A 26,872-nucleotide genomic window follows, 5' to 3' on the forward strand; every position below is an offset into this window, starting at 1 on the left:
TATACAAACAACTAATAATAGCTCAATAAGAAAAAAACAACCCAGTTGAAAAAAAGGGCAGAAGACCTAAATAGACAAATTTCCAAAGAAGACATATGGATGGCCAATAGGGACATGAAAAAATGCTCAACATTACCAATTATTAGAGAAATGCAAATCAAAAGTACAGTGAGGTGCCGCCTCACACCAGTCAGAATGGACATCATTGACAAGTTAACAAAAAGAAATGCTGGAAAAGGTGTGGAGGACATGGTACCCTCCTTAACTGTTGGTGGGAATGTAAATTGGTACAACCATTATTGAAAACAGTATGGAGATGCCTCATAAAACTAAATAGAGAACTATTCTCTCATCCAGAAACTGAACTCCTGGGGTGTATCCAGACAAAACTTTCATTGAAAAAGATACATGCACCCTTATGTTCATCACAGTGCTATTCACAATAGCCAAGACATGGAAACGACCTAAATGGCTATCTACAGATGAATGGGTTAAGAAGATGTGGTAAGTATATACAATGGAATACTGTTCAGCCATAGAAAGATAAACTAATGTCACTTGCAGCAACATGGATGGAATTAGAGATTCTCATGCCAAATGAAGCCAGCCAGAAAGAGATGAATATCATATGATACCACCTATTTCTGGAACCTAAAATATGGCACAGATGATCCTATCTACAAAACAGAAGTAGATCGAGGTCAAAGAGAGAAGACCTGTGGTTGCTGGGGCAGGGGGCAATGGGGTGTGGAGTGGGATGGATGGGCAGTTCAGGATTTTTGGATTCAAACTGTTTGGAATGGATGGGCAATGGGGTCCTACTGTATTAGCACAGTGTGTGACTGGGTCACTTTGCTGTACAACAGAAACTGAAGAAACATTGTTAATCAGCTGTACTTTAATTTTAAAAAAATTTTTAAAATTTAGTACAAACCAACTTAAACCTATCTAGGGGCCAGTTATGGCTCATGAGTGGTCATGTCTCAAATTCCCTGTGTTGGATGAATGGTGGTTCCACTTACAAGAGAAGTTTTTTTCTTATTTCTTTAAGGAGAAAGGGCTTCTGATGGAAAACCTTAGGGCAAGGGGATCGTCTAATAGAAAGACTTACTGTCTAGTGTCTATGTATAGTTCTGCATGCTTTCTGCTCAAGATAGGTTGACTTTTTGTACTGTACAATATGGTAGACACTAGCTGCATATGGCTTTTTAAATGAAAATTATACTGAAAGCTTAATTACTCACACTCACCAACCCCATTTCAAGCTCTTGATGACCACATGTGATTGGTGGGTACTATATTGGACAGAGCAGGATAAAATGTTTCCATCAGTTAGGAAGAGGAAGTTCTGGGGTATAGTCTAGCTCTAAATGCTTAGACTCTGGCAAGCCAGTCTATGTTGTGACTAAGTCATACAAGAGGATGCTTACAGTATTTGAGTAAAATTGAATGTTCTGTTTTCTCAGAAATACCTCTCTGCTGTTTGCCTCTGTGATTGGAATTTCCACCATAGGCTTACTGGCTTGAATGGCAGGACAATGATTTTTCCTGGAAAGACCTGCTAGTCAGGGCCATCAAGTCATCTCTGTGATCCTTGCATTAAAGTCACTTGATGATATTTTGAAGATCCAAGTGTTTAGGCTCTACTTCATGTCTACCTTACCACTGCTTCTGGGGAGTTGGGCCAGGGCATGTCTGATCTTCAGGATGTCCCTCAGTGACCTTGACAGAGGCCTCTGATGAAGCATCACTTTGTTAATGCAAACCAAGTTTCCTAGGCTATCCCAGCCTTAGGAATACTCAAAGGTCTGGGTCATAATTAGATGGTATCTTGGCTAAGGCCTGCCTTCACTTTGTCAGTCTTCTGTATCACTAAGTTCCTTGGTGGCCACTTACATCGTTATCTTAGTAGAGCAAATTCCAGGAAATCAAGGATGTCGAAGAGTATTAATCTACCTCCATAAAAGAAGGGCTTTTGTTCAAGACTGAGATCTTTCATTCATACTTAGGTGGCCAGACCTGCTGGCTCACAACTTTGTAGATATTATCCCAAAGTTAGCATGCTCTACCTGAGACCACATGTACCAGATTGGAAATAGCTATCAGTCAGAGCACAACTGGGAATGGGTCCATCTTTGACCATGACCTTGCTGTGGCCATCCCAAGCCCTCCCAAGAAGCCACGGATCTTTGAAAAATAGGACATTTGGAGACCTGTTTTATCCCCCAGTGTTCCAGGATACTGGACTACATTAGCAAGGGTTGGGGATTGGGTTGTCTTTCTGGCCATCTGCACAGAGGAGAGGGGACATGGACTGGAATAAGAGACTCTATATAAGGACACAGTAGATGGAGGGCTACAGGGAGTGAGAGGGACCAAGCAGCAGAAGGCAAGGGGATCTTGGGGATGAAAGTAGGCAAAGACTGTGAGCATCCTTGGGGCTGGCTCTGAATAGCCTGGCCTGTGGCTACAAAGAAGGATGATGTGCAGACTCCACTGTTGACCACTTCAGGACCAGCAGCCCCTATGAAGTCACACTGATGTCTTCAAAAGGCTACTCAAAGTAGGCCCACAACATATTCTATAAGTAGTTTTCACTTGGTACCTCCTAAACTTGGTTGCACCCTGTAGACACTTCCAAATGTTCAGGTTATCATATACCAACTAATCAAGAGTATTTAGAGGTGGGAGCCAGGATATTTTTGAAGATCCCAGTGATTCCAAAGTCCAACAAATCTTAGAAACCACTGATGTAACATCAAAAACGTCACCAGAAAATGACTATTACTGCGATCCTTGACTGTTGTTCAACAGTTCATGTCCTCTAATTTGAATTATTTCTTTATATCTGTGACCACCAAGTGGGCTCCTTTTGCATGCAGGGCAGAATCTAAATCTTCTCTTTGTTCTGCATAGGAAAATGTGATGCTTTTCTGGATGTGGAGCAGGCAGAACCAGTCTAATTGAGCAACTGGTGTCCCCAGCTCAGGAAAACCTCAGGAGTTATCATTGTAGCTCAGTGGTAATGGGCCTAACTATGAGGATGTGGCTTTGATCCCTTGCCCCACTCATTGGGTTAAGAATCTAGTGTTGCCTTGAGCTGTGGTATAGGTTGCAGACATGGCTCAGATCCTGCATTGCTGTGGCTGTGGTGTTGGCTTGCAGCTGCACCTCTGATTCGACCCCTAGCCTGGGAATTTCCATATGCCACAGGTTTGGCCCTAAAAAGGCAAAAAAAAAAATTTTTATTTCAGTTTCTCTAGGGAGAGGCACCCAAACATCCAGAGGCCCTCATAAAAGGGAAGCTTAACGGCTCTCAGCCTGGGATCTCCATCTGTAATTGGTCATGAGGATTCAAGGATATAGTGTGCCCAGACATCCATACAGATGAAAATCTCTTGAGGTTGTTTAATGTATACAGACCTCATCCTGGAGATCCTGGTTCAGTAGGTAAGGATAGAAAGCCTGGGACCAGTAGGTTTAACATGGTCCCAGGTGATTCCAGTGTGCTTAAAGGCTGAGAATCACTAGTGTCTACAAGGCATTTAGAATGTTGTAGGCATTATTTCCTTTTCTGCCCCTCAGTTCCTGCAAATATCCTTTGCATCTGGCCAGTAGTTAATTGTGCTCTCAGACAGAGTTATACGGTCATAGGGAGAATATATAAAATCTTCATCTCAGAAGCATTTGGATTTGGTATCCGGAGTCATTCTTAAGCAAATGTCCTGTGCATTTCAGGGGTTGAACTCTTGGTGTCCCAATCACTGATAAGTTGCCTCACACACGAATACTTCAAAAAGTAGAGAAGGTTTGTCTCTTATGGACTGTATAAGTTTTATTATGGCCACATGACCTGATATTTCCCTATTGCTGTCTTAAATTCTGGCTTACTTCCTCACCCTCTGACCCTTTCCTTGACCGTACTCACCAAAGTACCTTGAACTATGCCCTAACTTAGCCTCAACTCCTGGAGTCTGAGCACAACCTGCTCACAGCTCAGAAGATAACATCTGGTCTCAAATACATTCCTGTATGGTTTTATCCCTGGCACCAGACCAGACCCTGAAGGCAGCTCTGATCAGCTCTTCCTCTTTGGACCCCAGATTGCAGGACTAGAATTTGCCCCCTTGGCTCTCAAGTGTTTTTCCTGGTACTTTCCGGTAATGGCCATTTTGCTGCTATGATGGCTTCAGTGGCTCCTGCTGGTTTGTGTTGCTTCAGTGTCCATCACAGTGTTGGGACATTTCAGGTGCATCACTGTCTGCTGTTCATGAAGGTGAAGTGTTTGGTCACTGAGGAAGGAGGGAACTCTTGTTAGCTCTGGCACTTCTCCTTCAGATCTTTCATCACAGGTCAGCTTTTAGATTCATTTAGATTCATTTGGCTTACACGCCACTAGAATCCCACAGGGATCCAGGTTGTACTTCCCATTTTATCTCTGGCACATAGAGAGTTCCTGGCACAGTGTGGGTAGCTAAGAATAATTTTGGCCTTAAGGCATCATCCATTTCTTTTATAATAACATCTAGTATGGGCACAACCCCATTCCCAAGAAGAAAACTGACCTAGCTCAAAGAAAAAATTGCCATCACCTTCTAGCTCGAGGTATGATGTGTGATTCAGACACACAGTCCACATTCGTCTTACAGGAATGCATCCAAAGCAGTCAGATGGAAAATTGTCATCGTGAATGAGTCAATCCAATTTGTATGCTCTTAGGCATCCAATATTAAGGTGTTCTTGTTGCTATCAACACATACTAACTAATGAAATTTTGCTTATAAACACTCTGCGTCAATGATACTCAAGTCATACTGGGGTGTGGGTGTGCTAACTCTCATAGCTCTTACTATATCATGGTAATTTAACCTCTGCCTTATAGAAACCTAAACTTCGTTTGTTCACATGAGAATTCAGATAGCTGAATGCTACTTAGAGGGTGGTCGGGAGCACTCAGAGGTCTCCCCTCAACACCTGGTTGCCAGGAGTGAGCCTCACACTCAGCCTAGGAAGAGTATTTGTGAAAGGTTCATGAGTGATGGCTGGGAAGTAAAACAAGGGACTCATGAAAAATAATTTTTTCCCTTAAATGTTCAAAAAGAGGATTTCCCACTGTGGCTCACTGGGTTAAGAACCCCACATAGTGTCCGTGAGGATCAGGGTTCAATCCCTGGCCTTGCTCAGTGGGTTAAGGATCCCATGTTGCCATAAGCTGTAGCACAGGTCACAGATGTGGCTCTGATCCAGTGTTGCTGTGGATGTGGTGTAGGCCTGCAGCTGCAGCTCCAGTTCGACCCCTAGCCTGGGAACTTCCATATGCTTCAGGTGCAGCTGCGAAAAAAAAAAAAAAAAAAAAAAAAAAGAAAATACATTTTTAAAAAAGAGGAAGGATGTATGTGTCATTAATAAAAGCTCCACAAAGTCTAAAACTGTGGGGTTTGTGTCTGTCCTTAGAGTGTTTGTCCTTCAGGGCAATCTAGTAAGATTTCTTTACCTAGCGTATGGGATGCTGGAGTAAATACCAAAAAAAAAAAAAAAAACAAAAAAAGCAAAAAAAACCTGTCCCTTAGTCCCTGACCATAAGCTAGACCAAAAAATGCTAGTTGGAACAAGATACCTGATCTTGTGAAAGAATGAGATGACAATGACTAAATGCCATACAACTTGTCACTACCATCAATGGTAGAGGTATAACATAAGACCTCTAGAGATGTAGATAAGGAGGGGAATAGCTTGGGCTAAACTGATTGGGAAATGCTTTATGGATAGGGTAAAGAAGTTGACAACAATGAGAGATTTGAACAGGAGGGAGCAGAAAGGAGGCTGGTGACGTTGGTTGAGGAGCAGGAGGGTGGTGTGAGCAGAGAAGCAAGAATGATCATAAATGTTCATAGAACAGTAATAATTCTGACTTTGCTGGTTTTTACCAAGATGGGTGAATAACTTTAGAGTAATTATATAAAGATACATAAGTGGCATGTACCAGCTTGACTGAGATAGGGAAAAAAAATACATGGAACTTGGTAAACCATACTGGAAGTACAGGAATCTGCCTATGGTAGTTGATTTTTTGTTTTTGTTTTTGCTTGATAAGGCTGACTTGATTGTTGTGCCTTATAAAGAACAATCTGTCTGCCTCCCTTTCGCAAATCTCCATCAAAGGAAGGGACCTTACTTAATAAGGACACATGAGCAAACCCCAAATAACCAAAATTGCAAAGGCTCAGATCATGCATCTTTTGTCTGTTCCATAATTTTCCTAGCGAATATCTTACTATATACTGGAAATCAGAAAAATAGGACCATCTTATTTTGCTCACTGTTGGGGTGGAAGGGTGCCAAAATATTATGTAAAATAAAACCATTAAATAAATGGGAATAAAGCTCACTATCTCAGCTTTCACTCCCCCCCGCCCCGTCTGAGTTTGTAGCTTCAAGCTGTTAGGACTAGCCCAGCAATTATATGTGTTCTTGGAGAAAATAAAACGAGTCTACTAGATAGCAGTAAATATTTCTAAGTGTTTTGGTTTCCATGTGTCTTAAGTGTGAATTTTTGACTAGAGATTTTATTCAAGAAGAAGGCTGCTAATTCATTTTTCTACAATAATATCAGTAAAGCTTAGTTAATGTATTCAACTGTTATACTCAGCACTGTAATGCAATCATATGAAATAAACTCTATGAAAGGAAATTGCATTTCACACGACCTTGTGGAGCATCATTGTTGAATGTCTGATGGAGAAAATGAGTGAAAAATAAAATGAAAGTTTATATATTTACTGTTTAATTGCCAATGGATTCAGCTAAATCCATTTTCACTCAAACCATCTTAAGTCAGATCCCTCCCCAGATTCTTAAGTCATTGCAGCTGATTTTCTCCCTAGACCAGCTAACCAGCACCACCCTCCCCCTTCTGCCTCTTAACCTCCAGTGACTGCGCATTGCCCATCTGATGTGAGTTTCCTCAGTAAATGGCTTCCAAATAGTCTACAATCCATTATTTCCAATATCCTGAATTCTTCCCTGGAGCCCAATGGAATTATTTAGCAAATATCTCTCCAGTAGTTTTCCAAAAGGCAAAACTGGATTCTTGATAATCTTCACACATGAATCCAGGAAAGGGGTTTGGAAGCCACAGGGCACAGCCGCTTGGAAAACCTCACATGGTTCATCTCCTTTTCCTTCTGCCCCGTAGCTTCTTTTTCTCCATTATCTCCCATAGCACTTGTCAACACTTGACCAACCATATCCCCTAGTCATTTAGTTTGTTGCCTACCTTGTCGTCTACCTAATTTCACTGGAAAATATTTCAAGGATCTTTGATGCTTTAGTTTACTTCTCTATCTCCCGGACCTAGAACAGTATCTGGCACAGAGGAAGTGTTTAATGAATGTTTGTAGAATGAATAATGTAGAACAGTAGTTCTGGGAGCTTTTGGCACTATCTGGAGACATTTTGGATCGCTGGGGTTGGGGGCATGAGTAGAGCTACTGGCATGCTCTAATACACGCAGGACAGCCTCTGACAATAAAGAATGATCTGGCCCAAAATATTAATAGTGCCGTGACTGCTCACCCTCATTCACTGAATCTTCCAGAGTTCTGCCAGGAAGTTTGGCTCCTGCCTCTCCTGTGACTTCTTCTGGACTTTTTCTGCCTCATCTCCAAGCCACACATTTTGATTTGCTTTCTGTCCTCCAGAAACTGAAAGCTCTAATTTGTGCCCCTTTGTACTGAATTCCTGCCATTTTACTGTGGTTTTCTGAAGGCAGGTTGGCAGACACCTGTGTTTGTCTGCCGTCTTGAATTTGAAACTCAGTCATCCTTACGTTAAGTGTCATCTTTTCTCCAAAGCTTCTGTATGACTCCAGACAACATGTTATTCTCTCCTCTCTGAATCTCAGAATCTTTCCAAGAGGTTTGGACATTAGGGTAATATATTAGATAGGGTTGCTTCTTAACACAAAGAGCCCCAAAGACTATGGTTTAAAGAAGACAGAAGTTCATTTCTCTCCAGTGTAACAGGCAGGTCACAGTCACTGGCTCTGTTCCATGTGTTTATTCAGATGTCCCAGCTTCCTCCGTCTTACTACTCTGCCTTTCTCAGAGCAATGTCCTCAAACAAAAGGGAGAAGTATACATACCTGTTTTCCTGCTTGAGAGAAGTGGGGAGAGAGGCAGTCCTGTGTAGCATTTTCTTTTAAGTTGTGATGCATGTATGTATATGTATAAGTGTGTATAGCATATGTATACATGTGTGTACACATGTGCCTCTGTGTGTTGACTGTAGTTATTTCTGAAATGTAGAATTACTTTTTCATTATAATTATTTTGCTCTTCCATATTTTTCAGTATTTTACACTGACTATATGTCATATGCATATATATCATCATATATATGTACGTATATACTTATAGGCTCATTTAGACATTCTTAAAACCACTTATAAAGACACCATTAAATGGAAACTGTGTAAACATCTGCCAAGGAGAGTAGAGAATTACTAAATGAAAAATAGGTGGTATTTCTTTTAAATAAGAAAGAATTCAAGTATGAATACAAGTCAAAAAAACAAAAACAAAAAAAACCCAAACCTGCCACAGTTGGGGTTTTGAGTAAGTTGAAAAAAATCCACTGTGTCTTGAAATAGGTCTTTATAACATTTATGTCTATAATTAATATCTTTAAAAATAAGTCAAGCAAATCAGGTGTTTGACATTGTAGAGTTAAAGCTTCTAGTTTGACTCATTTCACCCCCTTGTGACCAGTGATTTTGACATTTAGCAAATAAGGGCTAGGTTGAGAAGCTAGAGGAAAAGCAAAAAATACAAAGTGGACAAAATAGCATAGAAGAGATGGCTGAGAAAAAAGGGCAGGAGTGTGTGTTCAGAGAGGTGTGAAGATCAATAACAATGGTTTAAGTCAGCAGGTAGCAAATAGAGGAGAACATGGGAAATTTATCAGCACAGAAAGAAAGGGGTACAACAAATAAAGTGTATATTTGAAGAGGAAAAAAATAAGCTGAAGTAAACCTGAGTTAACTGGACCTGAAAAGTTTTGTTCTTTACTGGTTAGTCCTCAAATTTTAGCCCTTCCTTGACCATGTGTCGTATTGGCTGTTCCTCTACTTCCCCAGCTAAGAAGAAAGTAGAACCAAGGCTCTACTAGGTAGAGAAATGGGAGCTGATCCTGCAAGCACAGCTGAGATCCATTTGATGAAGGGTCAGGAAAGCTTTTGGCCGCAGGTTAAGAGGGCATATTGTGTATTAATTCTTAGACTATGATACTATAAAGATGGGGTTATTTTCAAGGGTTTCTTTATGTTTAATGCCATAATCTAAGATTACTGTAGCATAAATAGCATAGACATTTTTATAAGTTGTGTTTTCTTATTAAAATTTTATGAACATTTTTACTTTCATATATATGTAAAGATCACTTGTTTTTCATGGTAATACATTTCATTCAATGAATACTCCAGTAGATACACTTCTGAAAAGATTAGCCAAGTTGACCATCAGGCTATATATTTGTTGGCAGGAAACAAAAGTATTTGACACTTCTTATGAACTGGATGTTCGTGTTCCAAATCTATTTTGTGGAAATCTTCACCTCTCATGTATGATGGTGTTAGGAGCTGGGGCCTTTGGGAGGTAATAGGATTGTGAGTATGGAGCCCTCATGCATGGATTTAGTGCCATTATTAAAGGGACTCCTGAGAGCTCTCTTTCTGCCGGGGAAGGACATGGCCAGAAGTCAGGAGTCTGCAGACTACAATAGCGCCTCACTAGAACTTGGCCATGCTGCTTCCCTGCTCAGACTCCCAGCCTCCAGAACTGTGAGGTAGAAATTTCTATTGTTTGTAAGCCACTCACCTCTGGGGTAATTGTTATAGCAGCCTGAATGAACAGAGCACTGTTTTTTCTATTTGCAAAACTACTTTAAAGATTTTATGGCCGTTTGTTGTTGTTGTTGTTTTGTCTTTTCCACATTTTTCTCTTCTCCCCCAGCTTGTCACAAAAATTTTCAAATATAGAAGTGGAAAGAATAGAACAACGAACCTCCAAAATCCCATAGCTGTTAGATCTTAAGAGAATAAAAACTTTGTGGTTGTATGAGTATGTAAATGGTTAAAATAGAAAAATTAAAAGGTTCTCCTGTGGTGCAGTGGTTTAAGGATCCATTGGGTCACTGCTGTGGTGTGGATTCGATCCCGAGAACGTCCACATGCCATGGGCATAGCCAATAAAAAGAAAAAGAAAAAGAAAAACTATAAAGCAATATAGTGAACTTTTTAATTTATACATTAAATCATTGATATTGGTTTGAGGTATTGGTTGAGATACTGTAATATCTTTGAAGAATCACAGCAAAATCTAGTTTGGAAAAATTGACTCATAGGTGTGACCAGCACAATGCTTCTTTTTCTCTTTCAAGTCTCCTTAATCTTTTCTGTTTGCCATTAGAATAAAATTAAGCAAAACAATCATTTACTGAAGGATTATCAATTTAAATGAGTATTGGTTACATTCAAAAGATCAATTATTTGCATTCAATAATAAGAGATAGCCTGTTGTCTTTGTGGTTGGTTTTCCTGTGTTATATGGAATTTTCTTCATGAATATGTAAATAAAATCCACATGTCTTTTATAAGTTACCAATTCATTCTATTCCTTAGAAATAAATCACTACTGATGATACGCATTGAATATTGAATGCCTTTTTGTTCTCATAGACTTGAGTGAATTTAATTCCTCATGGTTAAAAACTTAGTAACTATATTATGTTGATCTTAATTTACCAGCAAGTGACATTTTAATTAAACATTTTAAAGTGAGCAGGTCTAGGGTTGCCAGATAAAAACATAGGACGCCCAGTTAAAGTTGAATTTCAGATGAACAATGAGTAATTATTTTTGTGTAAGTATATCCCAAAGATTACATGGGGCATACTAATATTAAAATACTCATTTGTCCATCTGAAATTCATATGTAACTGGACATCAGGTATTTTTCTTTGCTAAATCTGGCAATCTTAGCAGAACATAACATATAAAATGTTTATAATTATTTAGTTTTTTGATTGATTCTAGTTTGTCTTCGTGATTTTTGCCATTCTCATGATTAAGACAAAATATGTTGCAAGTTTTAGCTACCTGTTTGAAGATTAAAAAAAATGTTAAAATGTTAAATTCTTGGAGTTCCCATCATGGCTCAGTGGTTAATGAATCCGACTAGGAACCATGGGGTTTGTGGGTTCAATCCCTGGCCTTGCTCAGTGGGTTGAGGATACGGCATTGCCATGAGCTGTGGTGTAGGTTGCAGACACGGCTCAGATCCTGATTTGCTGTGGCTCTGGCATAGGCCGAGGGCTACAGCTCCGATTCAACCCCTAGCCTGGGAACCTCCATATGCTGTAGGAGCAGCCCTAGAAATGGCAAAAAGACAGAAAAAAATAATGAAATAAATAATAAAGTCTTGGCACCATTGTAAGAATTTAAAAATTATTCAGCCACATACCATATTTTGATTTTTTTTTTTACTCATTGATGGCAATTTTTATTCTATGTACAAATTAATATGTGCACGGTAAGCAAAACAAAACTCAAAATAAGAAAAAAAAAAAAAAAACGCATGGAAAGCCACAAATGCACTACCTTATGCTAAATTAATTACCCTCCCGAATCAGCTTCTTTTCTGAGAAAACATTGACCTGGATTTCAGGAGATCTTTCTTCCAGCCCTGACTTTGTTCATAGGAGCTCTGTAGTCTGAGCAAGTATCTGAACCCCTAACAGGATTCCCTGTTCTAATATGTAAATTAAAAGGGGTTGAAAGACTGATATCCAAGGACACTTTCAGACCTGAGGTTAGTGACTCATGATTTCAGCTTCAAGCTCTTGGATGATAATTACATGTCCTTGGTACCCACGAAGCCTGTTCTTGGTTAGTTAATTTTTGTTTACTTTTTGAAACAGTGCTATTTCTATGTCTTCTTTCTTTATTCAGATGGGATTAGTACTCACCATTAATGGGAATCTAATGATATCGTTCATGCAAAGCAATAATTCAAAATTAAATTCCAAAGGAACTCTCTCACCAATATTCACATAAAGATGCTGAGTGTACCCTTTAGCTGAAGTCAGGATTTCTGCTTAAGTATTTTTTGAGGCTCCTTCTAAAAGTTTAACGGAAGAATAAAATGGTATTTTCCTTGGGAAGAACAACTTTGGTAGCCCAGTTTTTTTAAGAGAAATGCAGAAAGTGAAAGAAATATACATAGATCATGATAACTTCAGGCATTAAAACACTTTCAGGCAGGTGCTTTCTATTGTGATAGATAAACATATATTTGAGGCTTTGCAATTTTTCCCATTTCTATGATGTGCGTACTCTAAGTGTGGCTTTGATACTTTAGAGTTACTACTTCTTCTTCTTTTTTTTTTTAAAGGAGGAAAAAGAAAAGTCTTAGCATTCATTCCACCCTTTTGTTTTTCCTTGAGAAGAAACTCAGTCCTAGCGCTGTTCCATGACTGACTCAAGGAAAACCAGTTGATAAGGGAAGAAAAGTAAGTGACCAATACTTGACAAAAATAGCCCAGTGTTACCACAGCCACAGTGTAGGCTGAGCAAGTCCTGGAACTTCTGCACAGAAGGGGATTAGAGATAATAGCGTGGTGTAGGGTGGATGAGGTAACTGCCTGCAGTGCAGCTTGAAGGAAGACTGCATAGGAGGTTTTTCCTGAAGCTGTATTAGCATTTTCAAATCACTCCTTTGGATTAGACTGTTAGATGCCTTGATGAGAGAGTCTAGGCTGGAAGGAAGGATCTGAAGGAAATAGTGCAGGGGCTAATCTTCTCCAAGCCACTTTTTTGGCTCTGGCACTACCTGTGAAGTGGAAGGATCCCCCTGCTCCCTCCACTGGCCCCATTATACAGATAATCCTGAGGGTGAAAAAGCATTTCATTGATTTGACAAAGGTTACAGAGTAATGGCCAGGATTCAAACTCAAATCTGTGAAACAAACTTTCGATGGATTTTGGATGATAGCGTGCAGTGGAATCAGTATGACCTCTCAAGCTTGAAATGCTCCCTGACATGAGGAGCTGAGCCTCAGGATCACAGGTGACTGTGTTCTTTGCCTATAAACACATTTCTTTCCAAACATAGCAATTAGTTAAATTTTTTAAAATTCACTCCAAAAAATACATGACAAACATGTCTCACTATGCCAATTTATTTTCTCCAATTAGTTGGAGAAAATAAAACACAATAAGGCTATTACTTGAAATAAATGAATGAGTTACTCATTTTAAAATACCCAGATCAACACAATTCCATTGGTTGGTTTTAAAATAGCACAATGTTTGATAGGGTTCAAACTTTTTCTCCTGGGAACGCATCTTATATGTAAATATATCTTGTTCTCCTTCACTTATGGGCTTCTTTCTTGCCTGTATAAAAGTAATACTCATCTTTTTTTCTAATGTACAAGTTTTTGGTTTGGTTTTGTTTTGTAATAATCAAGACGAGTCTTAAAAGGTGCAATTATAGGTGTGAAAGCTGATATATAAGTTTACCAGTTTCAACCACATAATCTGGCAAATACCCACTATACAAACGTCATAACTTATGGTATAATTTTTAATGAATAAACAGACTTGATGTCAGATCTGGCTACCAAAACACTGTAGAACAAAAATAGACAGGAAAATTCAGAATGTACTGTATCTTCTGCTCCATCACTAACAAGTTGGTGACCTTGGTTATATCATTTATGTTCGCCAAGGTGTGTTATTCTGTGCCTTAAGTATCTTGCCAAATCTAAAAAACATTTTTTGATTGGTTTTATAGAACTAGACATTTCCGCACCAACATTTTGGATCATCTGTTTCTAGTAGGTCCTATGGACAGTGGAAAGCCCCTTAACTCTTATCCTAGCAGTTCTCAAAATGTGATTTTGGAAACTTGTCAGTATTGAGTTTTGCCCAAGCCCTCTAAGTGATTGAAATTGACTGTTTTACACTGTTTCAAAGAAAATGGTGACGCCGTGATTTCTGCACTGAGACCCTCATAACTCAATCTCTACCTTATTGCATCCACGAGGGACCCCTAAACAGAAGAGAGTGAGACCAAAGGGCTAGATGAGCATACGGATGAAAAAATAAGGCAAGGCCTACTTTCATCTCCTGACAGGACACTTTCTCATCCCGGATCTCCTCCATATGGGGTTTCCATATTCAGAATGAATGCCCATTGAAGTACTTCATGTGAATTTATAGTAATGATGGGTGAGAAACAAATTGGCAATCCCAAAATAAGGAAGGCATCCCTCAGAAAAACCTATTGGTGAATATCTGGTGGTTTTGGGCATTCCCTGGTAGCTCAGAGGGTTAAGGATCTGGCATGGTCATGGCTGTGGGTATTGGTTACTACTGTGGTGCAGGTTTGATCCCTGGCCTAGGAACTTCCATTAAGTATCCAGTAATTTGAGAAGGCAACACAGGCGTGTCGTCCCAAAAAAGTAAGACCTGAAAGGATGTTTCCTAAATAACAGGAACTGCTAGACTGACACTGAAGCAGTTAATTTGAGGCATCACAATGAATTATTATTGCAATTACAAGAACAATAAAACTGCAACAGGCAGCAGGATCCAAGCTGTGTTGCCAGCCTTCCACATGACACTGATCCCCTCCTCAGTGCTTCTGCTTTCAAGAGGCTGGAGCCTTAGCTGCAACCACAGCAAGTACACAGATGAACACATTTGCCCAAGACAGAAGAGTTTTCAAGCTGGCATTTGTTGATAAAGACATGTCACTCCTGCTTTTGTTCTTTTCCTGGAAGGTCTTGGAGCAGAGATGGGGAAATTCTTGTTATCACTTCCACCTGGGTGGTTGTTGGGGCACAAGTGAAGAGACTGGGTCAGGAGAGCCACATCCTTCCTCAACTACTAAAACAAAGGAAGGTGGATTCCTTTGTTCCAAGGCCCTGGTGATTGAAAGTGTTGAGACGCATTTAAGAAAGAAAGAAGCTCAATGTTAAAAGGCCTCCATGTTGATTAAACAGTGAGATCAGAAACAAAGCTGGGGTGTTCTTGTATGCATCATGTGTATTAATGGTGCTGCTATCTTTGGTTTGCAGAATAGGTTGTTAACAAAGAGTGCAGTGACCATTTTGGCATGCTGAAAATGCCCATTATTAACATGCATTAGGAAATAAAAGTGAAATCACCAAGCAATGAGTTATGCCCATCAGAAGAATTGTTGATGGAATGAAACCTATCCTTTATTCCTACCCTGACAACTCTTGAATAATTACTTCTAGCACTGTTCTTGGGTCCATTTCCAGTGGTCCAGAGCTTAAATGCAATCCTCCCATCTTAAGATAGGCCTGTCTCTCTTAATATATTTTTTATAGGATTTGATTAAAAGAGACCAGTGAAAGTGATTGTAACCCCTTGTTTATAATTCTTTAATGGAATTTTCTCAGGGTGGTCAGCCAAGGATGCATAGGGTCTCCTGCTTATCCCTATGATATCAGCATACATTATTCACTCTAGCCCTCTTGAGCCCTGTACCCACTGGCCTTCCTCCTCTAAGATCCCCAAAGGCCCCAAGATTCTATCTACACATGGCCTTTGCTCACTCACCTGGAATGGAACTTTTACCTGGCCTGGAAAATTCCTCTCATTCTCCCTGTAACAGCTCATTACAACTCTTACTCTGGGAAGCCCACTCCTGTCTCCCAAACTGGTTCATGATCCTGGCCAGATGCTCTCAAAGCACCTTACTGTTTGGCCTTAGAGTAATTATGTGATTAATGCCATACTTTTAATGTAGAGCCTGTCATCTGCTCATCAGGGAGAATGTTTGTCTCCCTTCTCATGAATGATGCCATCAAATATTTTGAGCATGAAATTATATGGTTATGTTTTAGAAGAGTAACTAGTAGTCAATTTGGAGGTCAAATTGGAGAATAGAAAAATGAACAATGGGAGTTTCATATAGGAAACTATTGTAGTTGTCTAAGAAAGAAAACAAACCTAAAACAAACCGAAGCTACCCATTTTATTGTACCCTTAATCAGTTGCAAACACTTACTGTGTGCCTACAATGTATATGGCCAATGTTATGCTGGGTGCTGAGGCAATGACAGACTCTAAAATATAGAAAATGGAAAGGAAGGGATGGATTCCCAAGGCACTTGAGAGGCAAAATCGACAGGACTCACTAAGCAATTTTTGCCGTGGAAGAAGGAATGCAGGAGAAACAGGTTTCCAGCTCACTGACTATGTAGAGGGTGAGTCTGTAAACCCCACTCTAGGATTTCAGGAAAAACAGCAAGTCAGGACAAAAGGCAGAAGGTTCAATTTTGAACATTTTGAGTGTGAGGTATTTGTTAGATTTACAGATGAATGAACTAATCTAGTGACTGTTTTGGGGGATGAAACTTGACTGTTGAGTGCAGGGAATGTGGTTGATGGCAAATGTGGTCCTGTAAAGACTGGGGAGATAAAGCAGCCCACCTAAAAATGTAAAACATAGCTTTTACAAGCCGGTATTTTCTTCTTTGACCTTTAGAATGTGTATATTTTGAATGAGTGGAAAAACAATAGATCTTTTTGTAAACAAAATGCTGAAGAAATGTATTTCATGGGTAATGTCGTTAATATGAAGAAAACAGAATGGTCATACATAGGAACATCAATAATGGAGTCTTCTTTTTGAATGGCAACAGAATAAATAGATACTTGCTATTCTTTTTTTGGCTAACTGCCCTAGAATAAATATTATGTAAAAAAACACATATAAATTTACATTACATATATTAAGAAACATACATCATAAAATATATAAAATATGAATTATATAAAATACTTTTATTTTAAATACATACTACAACATTTGATTCTTTTTTATATATTCACTTGTTCTCAATATCTAACTTCTTGATTTTTTCCCTCTAAGGCAATACTTAGGAATGTATGTAAACAACCAAGAGTGTGATAAATATGTCTTTTGCGGGAAGCTTCAGAATCTCAAGAGATCTAGGAAAGGCATGAAATTCTAACGAGGTAAATCCGAGGTATAGTGGATGAGCCAAATGCTTCCTCTAAAAAGAGAGGGATTCAAATCAGAAGCAAAGAGGAGCATGTGGGGCTTAAGCTGATACTAAGAGGACACAGGTGTGCAGCGACACCACAAATGTACCCAGAATGATCTCAGAACCATCTTGCTCTGCCAGCTCTTTAATAGCACATGAGACTTGGGCCAACTATGCAGCAATACTGAAGCATACCAGCTCTGGTATTGCTTTCCCAGTGTCTATTCCAGCAGTTGCAATTGTTTTGGTTGTTAAAAAAATTGTTATTTCAATGCTTGAATAGAATTTAATAAACTTGGGTTTGACCAGAGATGTTTTCACTGACTTGTTGGTTAAATAGTCATTCCCCTCCCCCTCCCCGAGTTATCCAGCATATCAATGGCCCATTTGTAACTGGATGAAATTCTGATTTGACCCAGTCACTCAATAAACAGCTATTTAAAAACACTTCATGGCGAGCACTGCACTAGACTTTCTATAGGAGAGATAAAGTGATGACGAGAGAGGATTATAGCTGAAAGGGAATTCTATCTGGAGGACATAGAAAAGAATATGTGAAGATACAAGATGGCAGAGAGCTTGGGAGCTCAGATGAATGGCAAATAGGTCAGTGAGTTAGGATGCAGGACCTGGACTATTACTTGAATCTGGAGGAAGGACATGAAGGGCTGAATGATGGGTAGGACCAAATCATGACCAGCTTTGAATGCTAAGGTAAAGAGTTAAGATATACAGAGGTCATTAGGATATGCATCCTGTAGTGCACAGGGATTTTTGGTACTGACTGATAAGATCAGATTTGGAATTAAGATGAGCCTGGTGACAGTGTGGAGGATAGAATGGGAGGTAAGGCAAGGAATCAGAAGAGAAGGCAGGGTGGCCGAGGAAGAGACTCCTGTAGCAATTGAAATGGGAGTAATGAGCACTTGAACCAAGGACCAGGCGTTGCATGTGGCAAGGAGGGGCTGTGTAAAATCAGTCTAAAACTTAGTGCTGTGGCTGAATAATTAGGAAGAATCCCAGGGTAACTGGGTGTGTGGGATAGATATCAGCTAGGGTTGCCTGCCATAACAAAGTATCACAAACTAGATGGCTTAAACAACAGAAATCCATTGTCTGATAGTTCAAGATGCTAGAAGCCCCCAAATCAAGATGTCATCAGTATTCATTCCACCTGATGGCTGTAGGAAAGAATCCGTTCCATCCTTCCTCCTAGTTTCTGGAGCTTTGCTGGCACTTGGCTGTTCCCTGTGCAAAAGCAAACCCCAAACTCTTTATTCATCTTCAGGTGGCATTCTCATTGTAAGTCTGTGTCCAAGTTTCCCCTCTATATGTGGACACCAAACATACTGGATTCGGGGCCACCTTAATCGAGTATGACCTCATTTTTGCTAATAAAATCTGTGATGACCCTCTTTCCTAGTAAGTCCACATTTTGAGGTACTGAAGTTTAGGAGTTCAACATGAGAATTTTTAGGGGACACAGTGTGATTCCTGACAGGGTACTTCACATGGAAATAAGAAATGCATGAAGAACATTGAATTGTTGTGGGACGTAATTGTTAATCCATCATTAGTAACACTGAGTTTGAGATACCAAGATCCCCAAGGGGATATTCAAGTAGTGGTTTCGTGCCTCTTCAGGAGAGAGGCTGGAGATCCCGCTGTGGCACAATGGGATTGGGGGCCTCTCTGGAGGGCTGAGATACAGGTTTGATCCCATGCCTGGCACAGTGGGTTAAGGATCTGGCATTGTCACAGCTGTGGTATGGGTCCACAACTATAGCTCAAATCTGATCCCTGGCCCAGAAACTCATATGCCATGAAGTGGCCACAAAAAAAGGAAAAAAATAGACTTTGGTTACACCGTCTACTATAACTACTTTCCTTTCTCTTCATTTACTATTTTAAACCTATTTAAATTATACTAACAGAAAAGGAAAAATCTGGACATTAATTAGAAATTTGAAAAAAGGAAAGAGCCAAGTACACACACAGAGAAGCCCCTCCCCAGATGAATTTCAACAAATTAGCATTCATGTGATGAGTTTTGATTAATGGGCAAGCAGCCCAAATTCAGTGGAAAGAGCTGAGTCTTATGTTTTTCTTCAGAATATTTTGATTCTATATTATGACTGACACATATCCATATGTTCCATCTTGTGTAATATTGAGGTTTTGCCTAACAGTTTTCTTCAGAGAGCTCAGAACATTTTGCCAAATCTTTTTTTTTTTTTTTCCTGTCTTTTTAGGCTGCACGCGTGGCATATGGAAGTTCCCAAGCCTAGAGGTCGAATTGGAGCTGTAGCGGCCAGGCTACCCCATAGCAGTACCTGATCTAAGCCATGTCTACGTGTCTATGACCTACACCACAGCAATGCGATATCCTTAACCCACTGAGCAAGGCCAGGGATCAAACCTGCATCCTCATGGATACTCATTGGGTTTTTTCTGCTGAGCCACAATGGGAACTCCACAAAATTCTTTTTTTCTCTAGATTTTATTTTTTATAATGATTTTTTTTTCCATTATAGCTGATGTACAGTGTTTTGTCAGTTTTCTACTGCACAGCGAGGTGGCCCAGTCACACGTTTACATTCTTTTCCTCATATTATCATGCTTCATCACAAGTGACCAGACATAGTTCCCAGTGCTGTACAGCAGGATCCCATTGCCTATCCATTCCAGAGGCAGTAATTTACATCTATTAACCCCAAATTCCCAGTCCCTCCCACTCTCTTCCCCTCCCTCTTGGCAACCGCAAGTCTGTTCTCCATGTCCATGATGTTCTTTTCTGTGGAAAGGTTCATTTGTGCCATATATTAGATTCTAAATATAAGTGAAATCATATGGTGTTTTTCTGACCTACTTCACTTAGTATGAGAGTCTCCAGTTCCATCTATGTTGCTTCAAGTGGCATTATTTTCTTTTTTATGGCTGAGTTGTATTTTAGTGTGTGTGTGTATATATATATATATATATATATATATATATATACCATATCTTCTTAATCCATTCATCTGTGGATGGACATTTGGGTTGTTTCCGTGTTTTGGCTATTGTGAATAGCGCCGCAGTAAACATACGGGTGCATGTGTCTTTTTCAAGGAAAGTTTTTCTGGATATATGCCCAAGAGTGGGATTGCTGGGTCATATGGCAGTCCTATGTATAGTTTTCTAAGGTACCCCCATACTGTTTTCCATAGTGGTTGTACCGATTTACATTCCCACCAATAGTGCAGGAGGGCTCCCTTTTCTCCACACCCTCTCCTGCATTTGTTACTGTGGACAAAATTCTTAATACATCATTCTTCAATAGATTTTCTGTTAGGAAAAACTTCTTAGAGAATATCTTTCCTATTTATAACTCTGTTGCCCAACATGGTACCTCCTACATGGTAGGTGGTGAATAAATCTAGTTGTGAAATGGCTGTTGCTTAAATGTTTGGGAAATAGGCATTGAAAACAATCTCTACAATTCATACATTTTTTTTCTTTTTATGGACACAATTGTGGCATATGGAAGTTCCCAGGCTAAGGGTCAAATCAGGGCTGTAGCCCTGGCCTACACCCCAGATCTCAGCAGTGCTGGATCCTTAACCCACTGAGTGAGGCCAGGGATCAAACCCATATCCTCACCCACTGAGATACACAGGAATTCCTACAATCCATATTTGCATGTAGTAGTTAAACATTGATATAATTCTTTGTATAATGTGTGGACATGTTATGTTTAAGCACAAATAACGCTAGCAAATGAGCCTACCTTGGGCATCCAGTCATCCAGCCACATACACGCTATTGACACACAAAGCATTGGATACTTGAAATTTCTGAGATTGTGACCTGTGTTAATCATGCAAATGCAGGACTGCTCTGTCTCAGTGTGCCAGGCACTTTGGGGTTATACAAAAGAAGTGTATCACCTCGAACTTCTTGTTGGAGTCAGACTGACGATCTTCAAGTCCCGCTCAGCCACTCAGGCTGTGTGACCTTGTGCAAATTATGTGACATTTGTAAGCCTCGATTTGTTCTTTATCACAATATTATAATAGTACCAACCTCCTAGGATTATTAGGGGTTCAATGATTGTAAAGAGACTAGGCATATAGAAAAGTACATTAAATGGTGTCACTTCTATGTGGAATCTTCAAAAATGATACAAATGAACTTATTTAAAAAACAGAAATAGACTCACAGCAGACAGAGAACAAATTTATGGTTACCAAGGGGTAAGGAAGGGGGGTTGGGGAGATGAATTAGGAGTTTAGGAGTAGCATATACAGGCCACTATATATAAAATAGGCAAACAACAAGGACCTACTTATAGCATGGGCAACTATACTTAATAACTTTTCCATTATAGGCTATTAAAAGAATGTGAAAATGAATATATATATGCACACATACACATATAAATAACTGAATCACTTTGCTGTACACTTGAAACTAACACAGCAATGTAAATTAACTATATTTCAATAAAAAAAATCTCCAAAAATAGAAAAGTACATTAAGTAGTAGGTATTGTCAGAATAGTCATCATCCCACCAGAGGCCCGTGAATCCTATGTACTTGTGGGGATCTCCTAAGAGACCACTGAAGAAAGTTGGCTCAAGAATAGGATGATGTCATACTCGCCACAGATGTTCAGAGTGGGAGGGGCTCACACAGTCTTTCTAGGAAGAGGTCCAGCAGGTGGTAAGCTCAGTAGCTCTTCAAAGATGGATTGCTGAAAAAAGAATGGAAGGACAGAGTGAAACTCCACTATTTTAGGCATTTGACTGATTGTGACTTCTCTGAAATCTGTTCCTCAACACAGTGTCACAGAAGCCTTGGTTCTCACAATATTTACTGTTGTGAGCTTCATCAGCCAAGTGATTTCTTAAAAAGTAGGGGACTTGATCTTTGTCTTTCCCGTGGCTGGGAACTTAGTCATTGTTTGGTGAGTAATAATACCAGCTGTTTGCAAGTCCGGGAGCTGTCCATTCTCTGCAGTGCAAGTTTTCACATCAGAGCCAATGGTTCTTCCAAATGCAGCCTGCTAGCAGAGGTGATGACTTGGGAAATGCCAAAGAGCTCCTTTTGGGACCAGGCTGTCCAGTCTATGCCCCTGCTCTGCATCAAAATATGATAAACATGGACATACATAGATGTGGGATTGCTTGATATCAGAAGAACCAACTGCAATTTTCATGCCTTTCTGTACCTTTCTAGAACTATTTATGTAAAATGATTTGCTCCTGGGATTCTTTGGCGTTTTACCATGACTAGGGGAAGTTGGCATAGTGACTTATATTTGGTTTGAATTAATTAAATCCAGGTTTAAATAGATTAGTTGTAGGTCCCTGAGAAAGTCACTTAGCTTTTCCGAGTGTCAGTTTCCTCATTGGTCCAGTGCGGATTGATACTGTGCCTTGCTTATGAGGTTGCAGTGTGTGTTGAAGATAGAGTATAGGCCCAAAGTGTTTGGCATGTGATAGGTCCTCCATAAAGTTTACCTACTATTATTTTAATGGTATCACAGGCAGACATTCAAGTTTTCAGTGCCACAAATCGAAAGCTTATTCCTCTGCTGCCAGGAATGTCATCTCCTTCCCTTTCAAGTCAGGACAGCTGAAGGATCGGACATCGTGCTACAAAAAATGGAAACTTAAAAATTGTTTCCACAGGCAATGAGTCAAAGCTCTTTTTTTCAACAGAATTGCTTAGCTTTCTCATGCCACAATATCAAGTGGTGGCTTACAACAATAAGCACCCTGCAGAATAAGTGGCTAAAAACAGTAAGCACTTGTTTGGCACATTAATCTGCAGGACAGCATTTCTGGCTGAGCGGCTGTGCTGGTCTCAGCTGTGCTGGCTTGCTTGTGTCCAGGAGGCAACTGGCTATTGGCTGATCTAGGTTAGGCATGGCCAGGTCAAAAGCCATCTGCCACCTCTTTTAATCCTCCTTCTGGAACAAAAGGCCTACCTGGGCACGCCCTTCTCATGGCAGTGGCAGAACTGCAAGACCAATCAGGTTCAGTGACCACCTCCCCCCCAATGCTCTGTGTCTCTGGTTGCATCACATCTGCCAGAATCTTATTGGCCAGAATAAGTCACATGGCTGAGCAGAGACTCAAGGGGCAGGTGAGATGACTTCCCAGCAGGGGGTGGGGGGGTGAAGCGTGAGGGAAGTATGTCCCAGAAGTGGGGGGACATTTTTGTGCCTACCACAGCTCCAGTGACCCATAGCCATGAGGTAACTTGCTATAGAGCATCTAGAATCTGGGGAATGGACTTTTTGCCCTAATACTGATTCTTTGCCTGAGGTCACAGACTTTGCTGTATACCTGACTGTGCCATCAATAACATCACCACAGCAGAAAGGCTCAATGATTCACTTATAGCTACTGACTGAACTAAACGGAATAACCCAAACTCTTGTCTCAAGAGTATAGACATTGAGCCAGTAGGAAGAATTATTCCCAATTATTTTGAATAGGTTCCCACTGATTTAACAGCTAAGATAGGGAAGGTTGATTACAATCTGCAATATATTCTCTGAATTATGACACAGAGATGGGGCAAGACTAACTCATTTTAAGCAAAGTCATTAGAGTTCTTGGCACTGCCCTCATCTGGGAATAGAGTCAGACCTGTGTCTAAGGACTTGAGTGTGAATTGGTCATGAATACATAAGCTTGGTGCTGGAGGTGTTGCTACTCTCTGGGTACCCAAACATCCACTTTCATTTCTCTGGCTCCAGTGTGCTTTTGAACACTTCTTTATTTCAATTTTCTGAAGTTTTATTGAAGTACAGTTGATCTACAATGGTGTGGTCATTTTCACTGCACAACAAAGTGGTTCAGCCACATGTGTCCACCCGTCCATTCTCTGCAGATTATTTTCCCACATAGATGATCACAGAACACTGAGCAGAGTTCTCTGTGCTATATAGCAGGTCCCTGATGGCCAATCATTCCATATACCTTAGTGTGCATATGCCAACTTCTTTATGTAACAAGGATGGAGCTCTATTGCCTTTGGTTGCTCTTGATTGTTTTTTTTCTTTGTTACTATATTTAATTATTTTGGGATAAAATTTATGTAGCTTAACAAGTCAATTAGGATGGTAGGTTTTTAGAAAAACTTTGGGATTTTTCTTGGACTTTGACACCCCCCTACACAGTCCTTCAGGGAGATTCCTTAACCCAGGGAATAGTGCTAGGGTCCCGTTCTAGGCTAATGTGCCCTCAGTTTCATGCTGCATTCCTCAGAGAGACCTCAAGCACTCGAGGAGCTGATAGAGTTTGGCTGTCAGTTGAAAATGTTTTCCTTCTAACTGTTTTCATTTAGAAGCTAATTTATACTCTGCTTTCAAATAGGCTCAACTCCATTTCACATCTCTGACATGCAGCACACACGGCAGTGAGTGGGATGGAAGGAGACAATTCAATCAAAGGATGTTTTCTCCGTGGAGGAAATGAATATTATTTGTTCATCTTACAATTCAGGATTCTGGGCAAATGATGATGTTTGGCAGAGGAGCTGGCAAGACAGAAAGACACATAAATTGCATGGTGTGAGAACAGTCTTCTTAATATTAAGGTTTCCTTAAAACAGTGGGTATTTGCTTCAGGCAAAATATTAAGCTGCAAATCACTGGTTTGCAACTCCTTGATCATCAGTTGGCAATCCCAAGAACATATTTAATTTCCTATTTAGTCCTAATTTCTCTTTGTTCCTTAATGATATTTCTCTCCACTCAAAATAAGCCATCTGTTGGCAGCAGCCCACAGAAAACAGATACTGCACACTCAGTCATCTTGGAGTGAAGCTGTTATACTGTGAGAATGAAAAATGAATTTTTGGGGAATCCTGGGGTCACCCTTAAAATCCCCAATTTTCTTCCCCCCTCCTTGGCCCATATAGAGTATCAGAAGTAAATCTTGTTCCATTGTATATTCTAAAAGATTTGTGACCAGAGGACAAAGCTTTGCACTCAAGGAATAGAGTTTAAGGGTCTGTTTGGAGATGTGTTTTGCTTTTTTTTTTTTTTTTAAACTCTCAATAAATCCCTGGATTTACCATGCTTCGAGGAGAAAATCTAACTGGCACTGCACACTGGAAATAGAGGCAGGGCAGAATAACTTCTACTTGAAGACTATGAGGCGGATGGGCTGAGTATGGAGAAGGGGGCACCATTGCACTGGGAGTGAGCAGAATATGACATATTCGAACTTGCTCTGTCCCCAGTCTTCAACCATATCTGTCTTCTCTGTATTTGAACAGAAGTCTTTTTTTTTTTTTTTTTTTTTTTTTTTGTCTTTTTACGGCTGCACCTGTGGCATTATAGAAGTTCCCAGGCTAGAGGGTCGATTCGGAGCTGCAGCTGCCGGACTATGCAACAGCCACAGCAGTGCCAGATTGGAGCTGCATCTGCTGTCTACAATGCAGCTCACGGCAACACTGAATCCTTTAACCCACTGGGCGAGGCCAGGGAGCGAACCCTCATCTTCATGGATACTAGATTCTTAACCCACTGAACCACAATGGGAAATCCCTTGAACAGAATTCTTAATGGAAAGAAAGGCCCCCTTGTGACCATGGACAAATATAATAATAGCTAGTACATCTTGAAATTTAACCATGTACCAGTCACTGTATAAGTGGTTCTGTGTGGAAGTATCAGTATGCTTGAAGTTTCTCTCAACCACTGAAGGAAGCTTCTGCTTATATTTGCATTGAAGAGATGAGCAAACACCCTGAGTTCCATAGCTATTAAATACCAGAGTCTGGATGATAAACGGGGCGACTTGATTTCAAGGGATGACCACATTTAAGCTAAAATGGGGAAAGGATTAACAATGAGATTGTTTTATCCTGCATGCCTGTGGGAAACCTCCTAAGAGTAAAGAAAAGAATCCAGACCCACTTAAAAGGAAGTGTTAGAAATATGAAAATGACACACAAAGCACATGAAGGCAAAGGTGAGCAAGCTAAAGGAAGTTTTGATCTTCCCTTTCGCTCCTTCATGTTTTGAAATATGCCTTTTGATGCCCTTTCTTCATTGGCAGCTGCACCTTAGCTTTAGATGACTGTTCTATCTCCCAGAGCAATTAAAAGGTAATATCACTATTTTACCAAGTGAAGCCTGACATCTGATTCATATATCACTCAGCCTTAAGGCATATTTTTCATACTCAGCTGGGTGCATGTCAAGCAGTGAATTGATCTCTTTGAGGATTCAGAAGGAATTCCCTTTTCTGAAGGTGATTCAGATGAGGGAACAGAATTAATGTCCCTGTTACTCCCCATCTCCTTTAATTAGAGAGCCGGCGAGCTAACGATTAGCTCACCTGTCAACTGTCTTGACAGCTTGCCATTGAGTCAAAACCAAAGAGTTCCTCTCCCCCTCCCCCATCTCAGACCATAGCAATAGATACCAAAGGCTCCACTACCAGAGGTCTACTTAAATCCCATTAGTGTGACCCTTGAGACATTTCAGGTCTGCTTCCCTTGAACCAAGGTCTCAGATCCTTCTTCCTTCCTTCATGGATATTCTGACTAATAAATGTCACAACATGGTTGCCTCACTCACACATTTCCACTGTCACAATCATCTCAGCAGTACCAGACAGATGGGACCAATGCAGGGGGAACAAATGGTTCTGCAGCTTTGAGAGCATTCCAAATGTAATGGAACTAGCTGTTCTTATCTCCTAATATGCCCATCGCCTTCAGTTTTTCCCCCTAACAATCTGTCCACAATGACAAGTTCTATTCC

At 40.1% G+C, this 26,872-nt stretch overlaps 1 protein-coding gene across 10 annotated transcripts in view; it reads left to right on the forward strand.

Annotated features, from left to right (window-relative positions):
• The window catches only part of MACROD2 (mono-ADP ribosylhydrolase 2), a 2,051,375-nt gene that overhangs the window by 1,514,221 nt on the left and 510,282 nt on the right, over positions 1 to 26,872 (forward strand). Inside the window, exon 9 of one of the 10 annotated variants that reach the window (XM_085004518.1) lies at positions 24,471 to 24,688. The exons of the other annotated variants lie outside the window; for them this stretch is intronic. Within the exon in view, the coding sequence (XP_084860644.1) occupies positions 24,471 to 24,572 (102 nt within the window). The 3' untranslated portion in view covers positions 24,573 to 24,688. Of the gene's footprint in view, positions 1 to 24,470; positions 24,689 to 26,872 lie in introns of those variants that run through there. 10 annotated transcript variants of the gene reach the window in all.

This window comes from Sus scrofa, chromosome 17 (genome assembly GCF_054392235.1).
Source record: "Sus scrofa isolate SSC_HxYL_T2T_F1_AM1 chromosome 17, Sscrofa_HxYL_maternal_Yorkshire_Landrace_v2.0, whole genome shotgun sequence".
Taxonomy (NCBI): Eukaryota; Metazoa; Chordata; class Mammalia; order Artiodactyla; family Suidae; genus Sus; species Sus scrofa.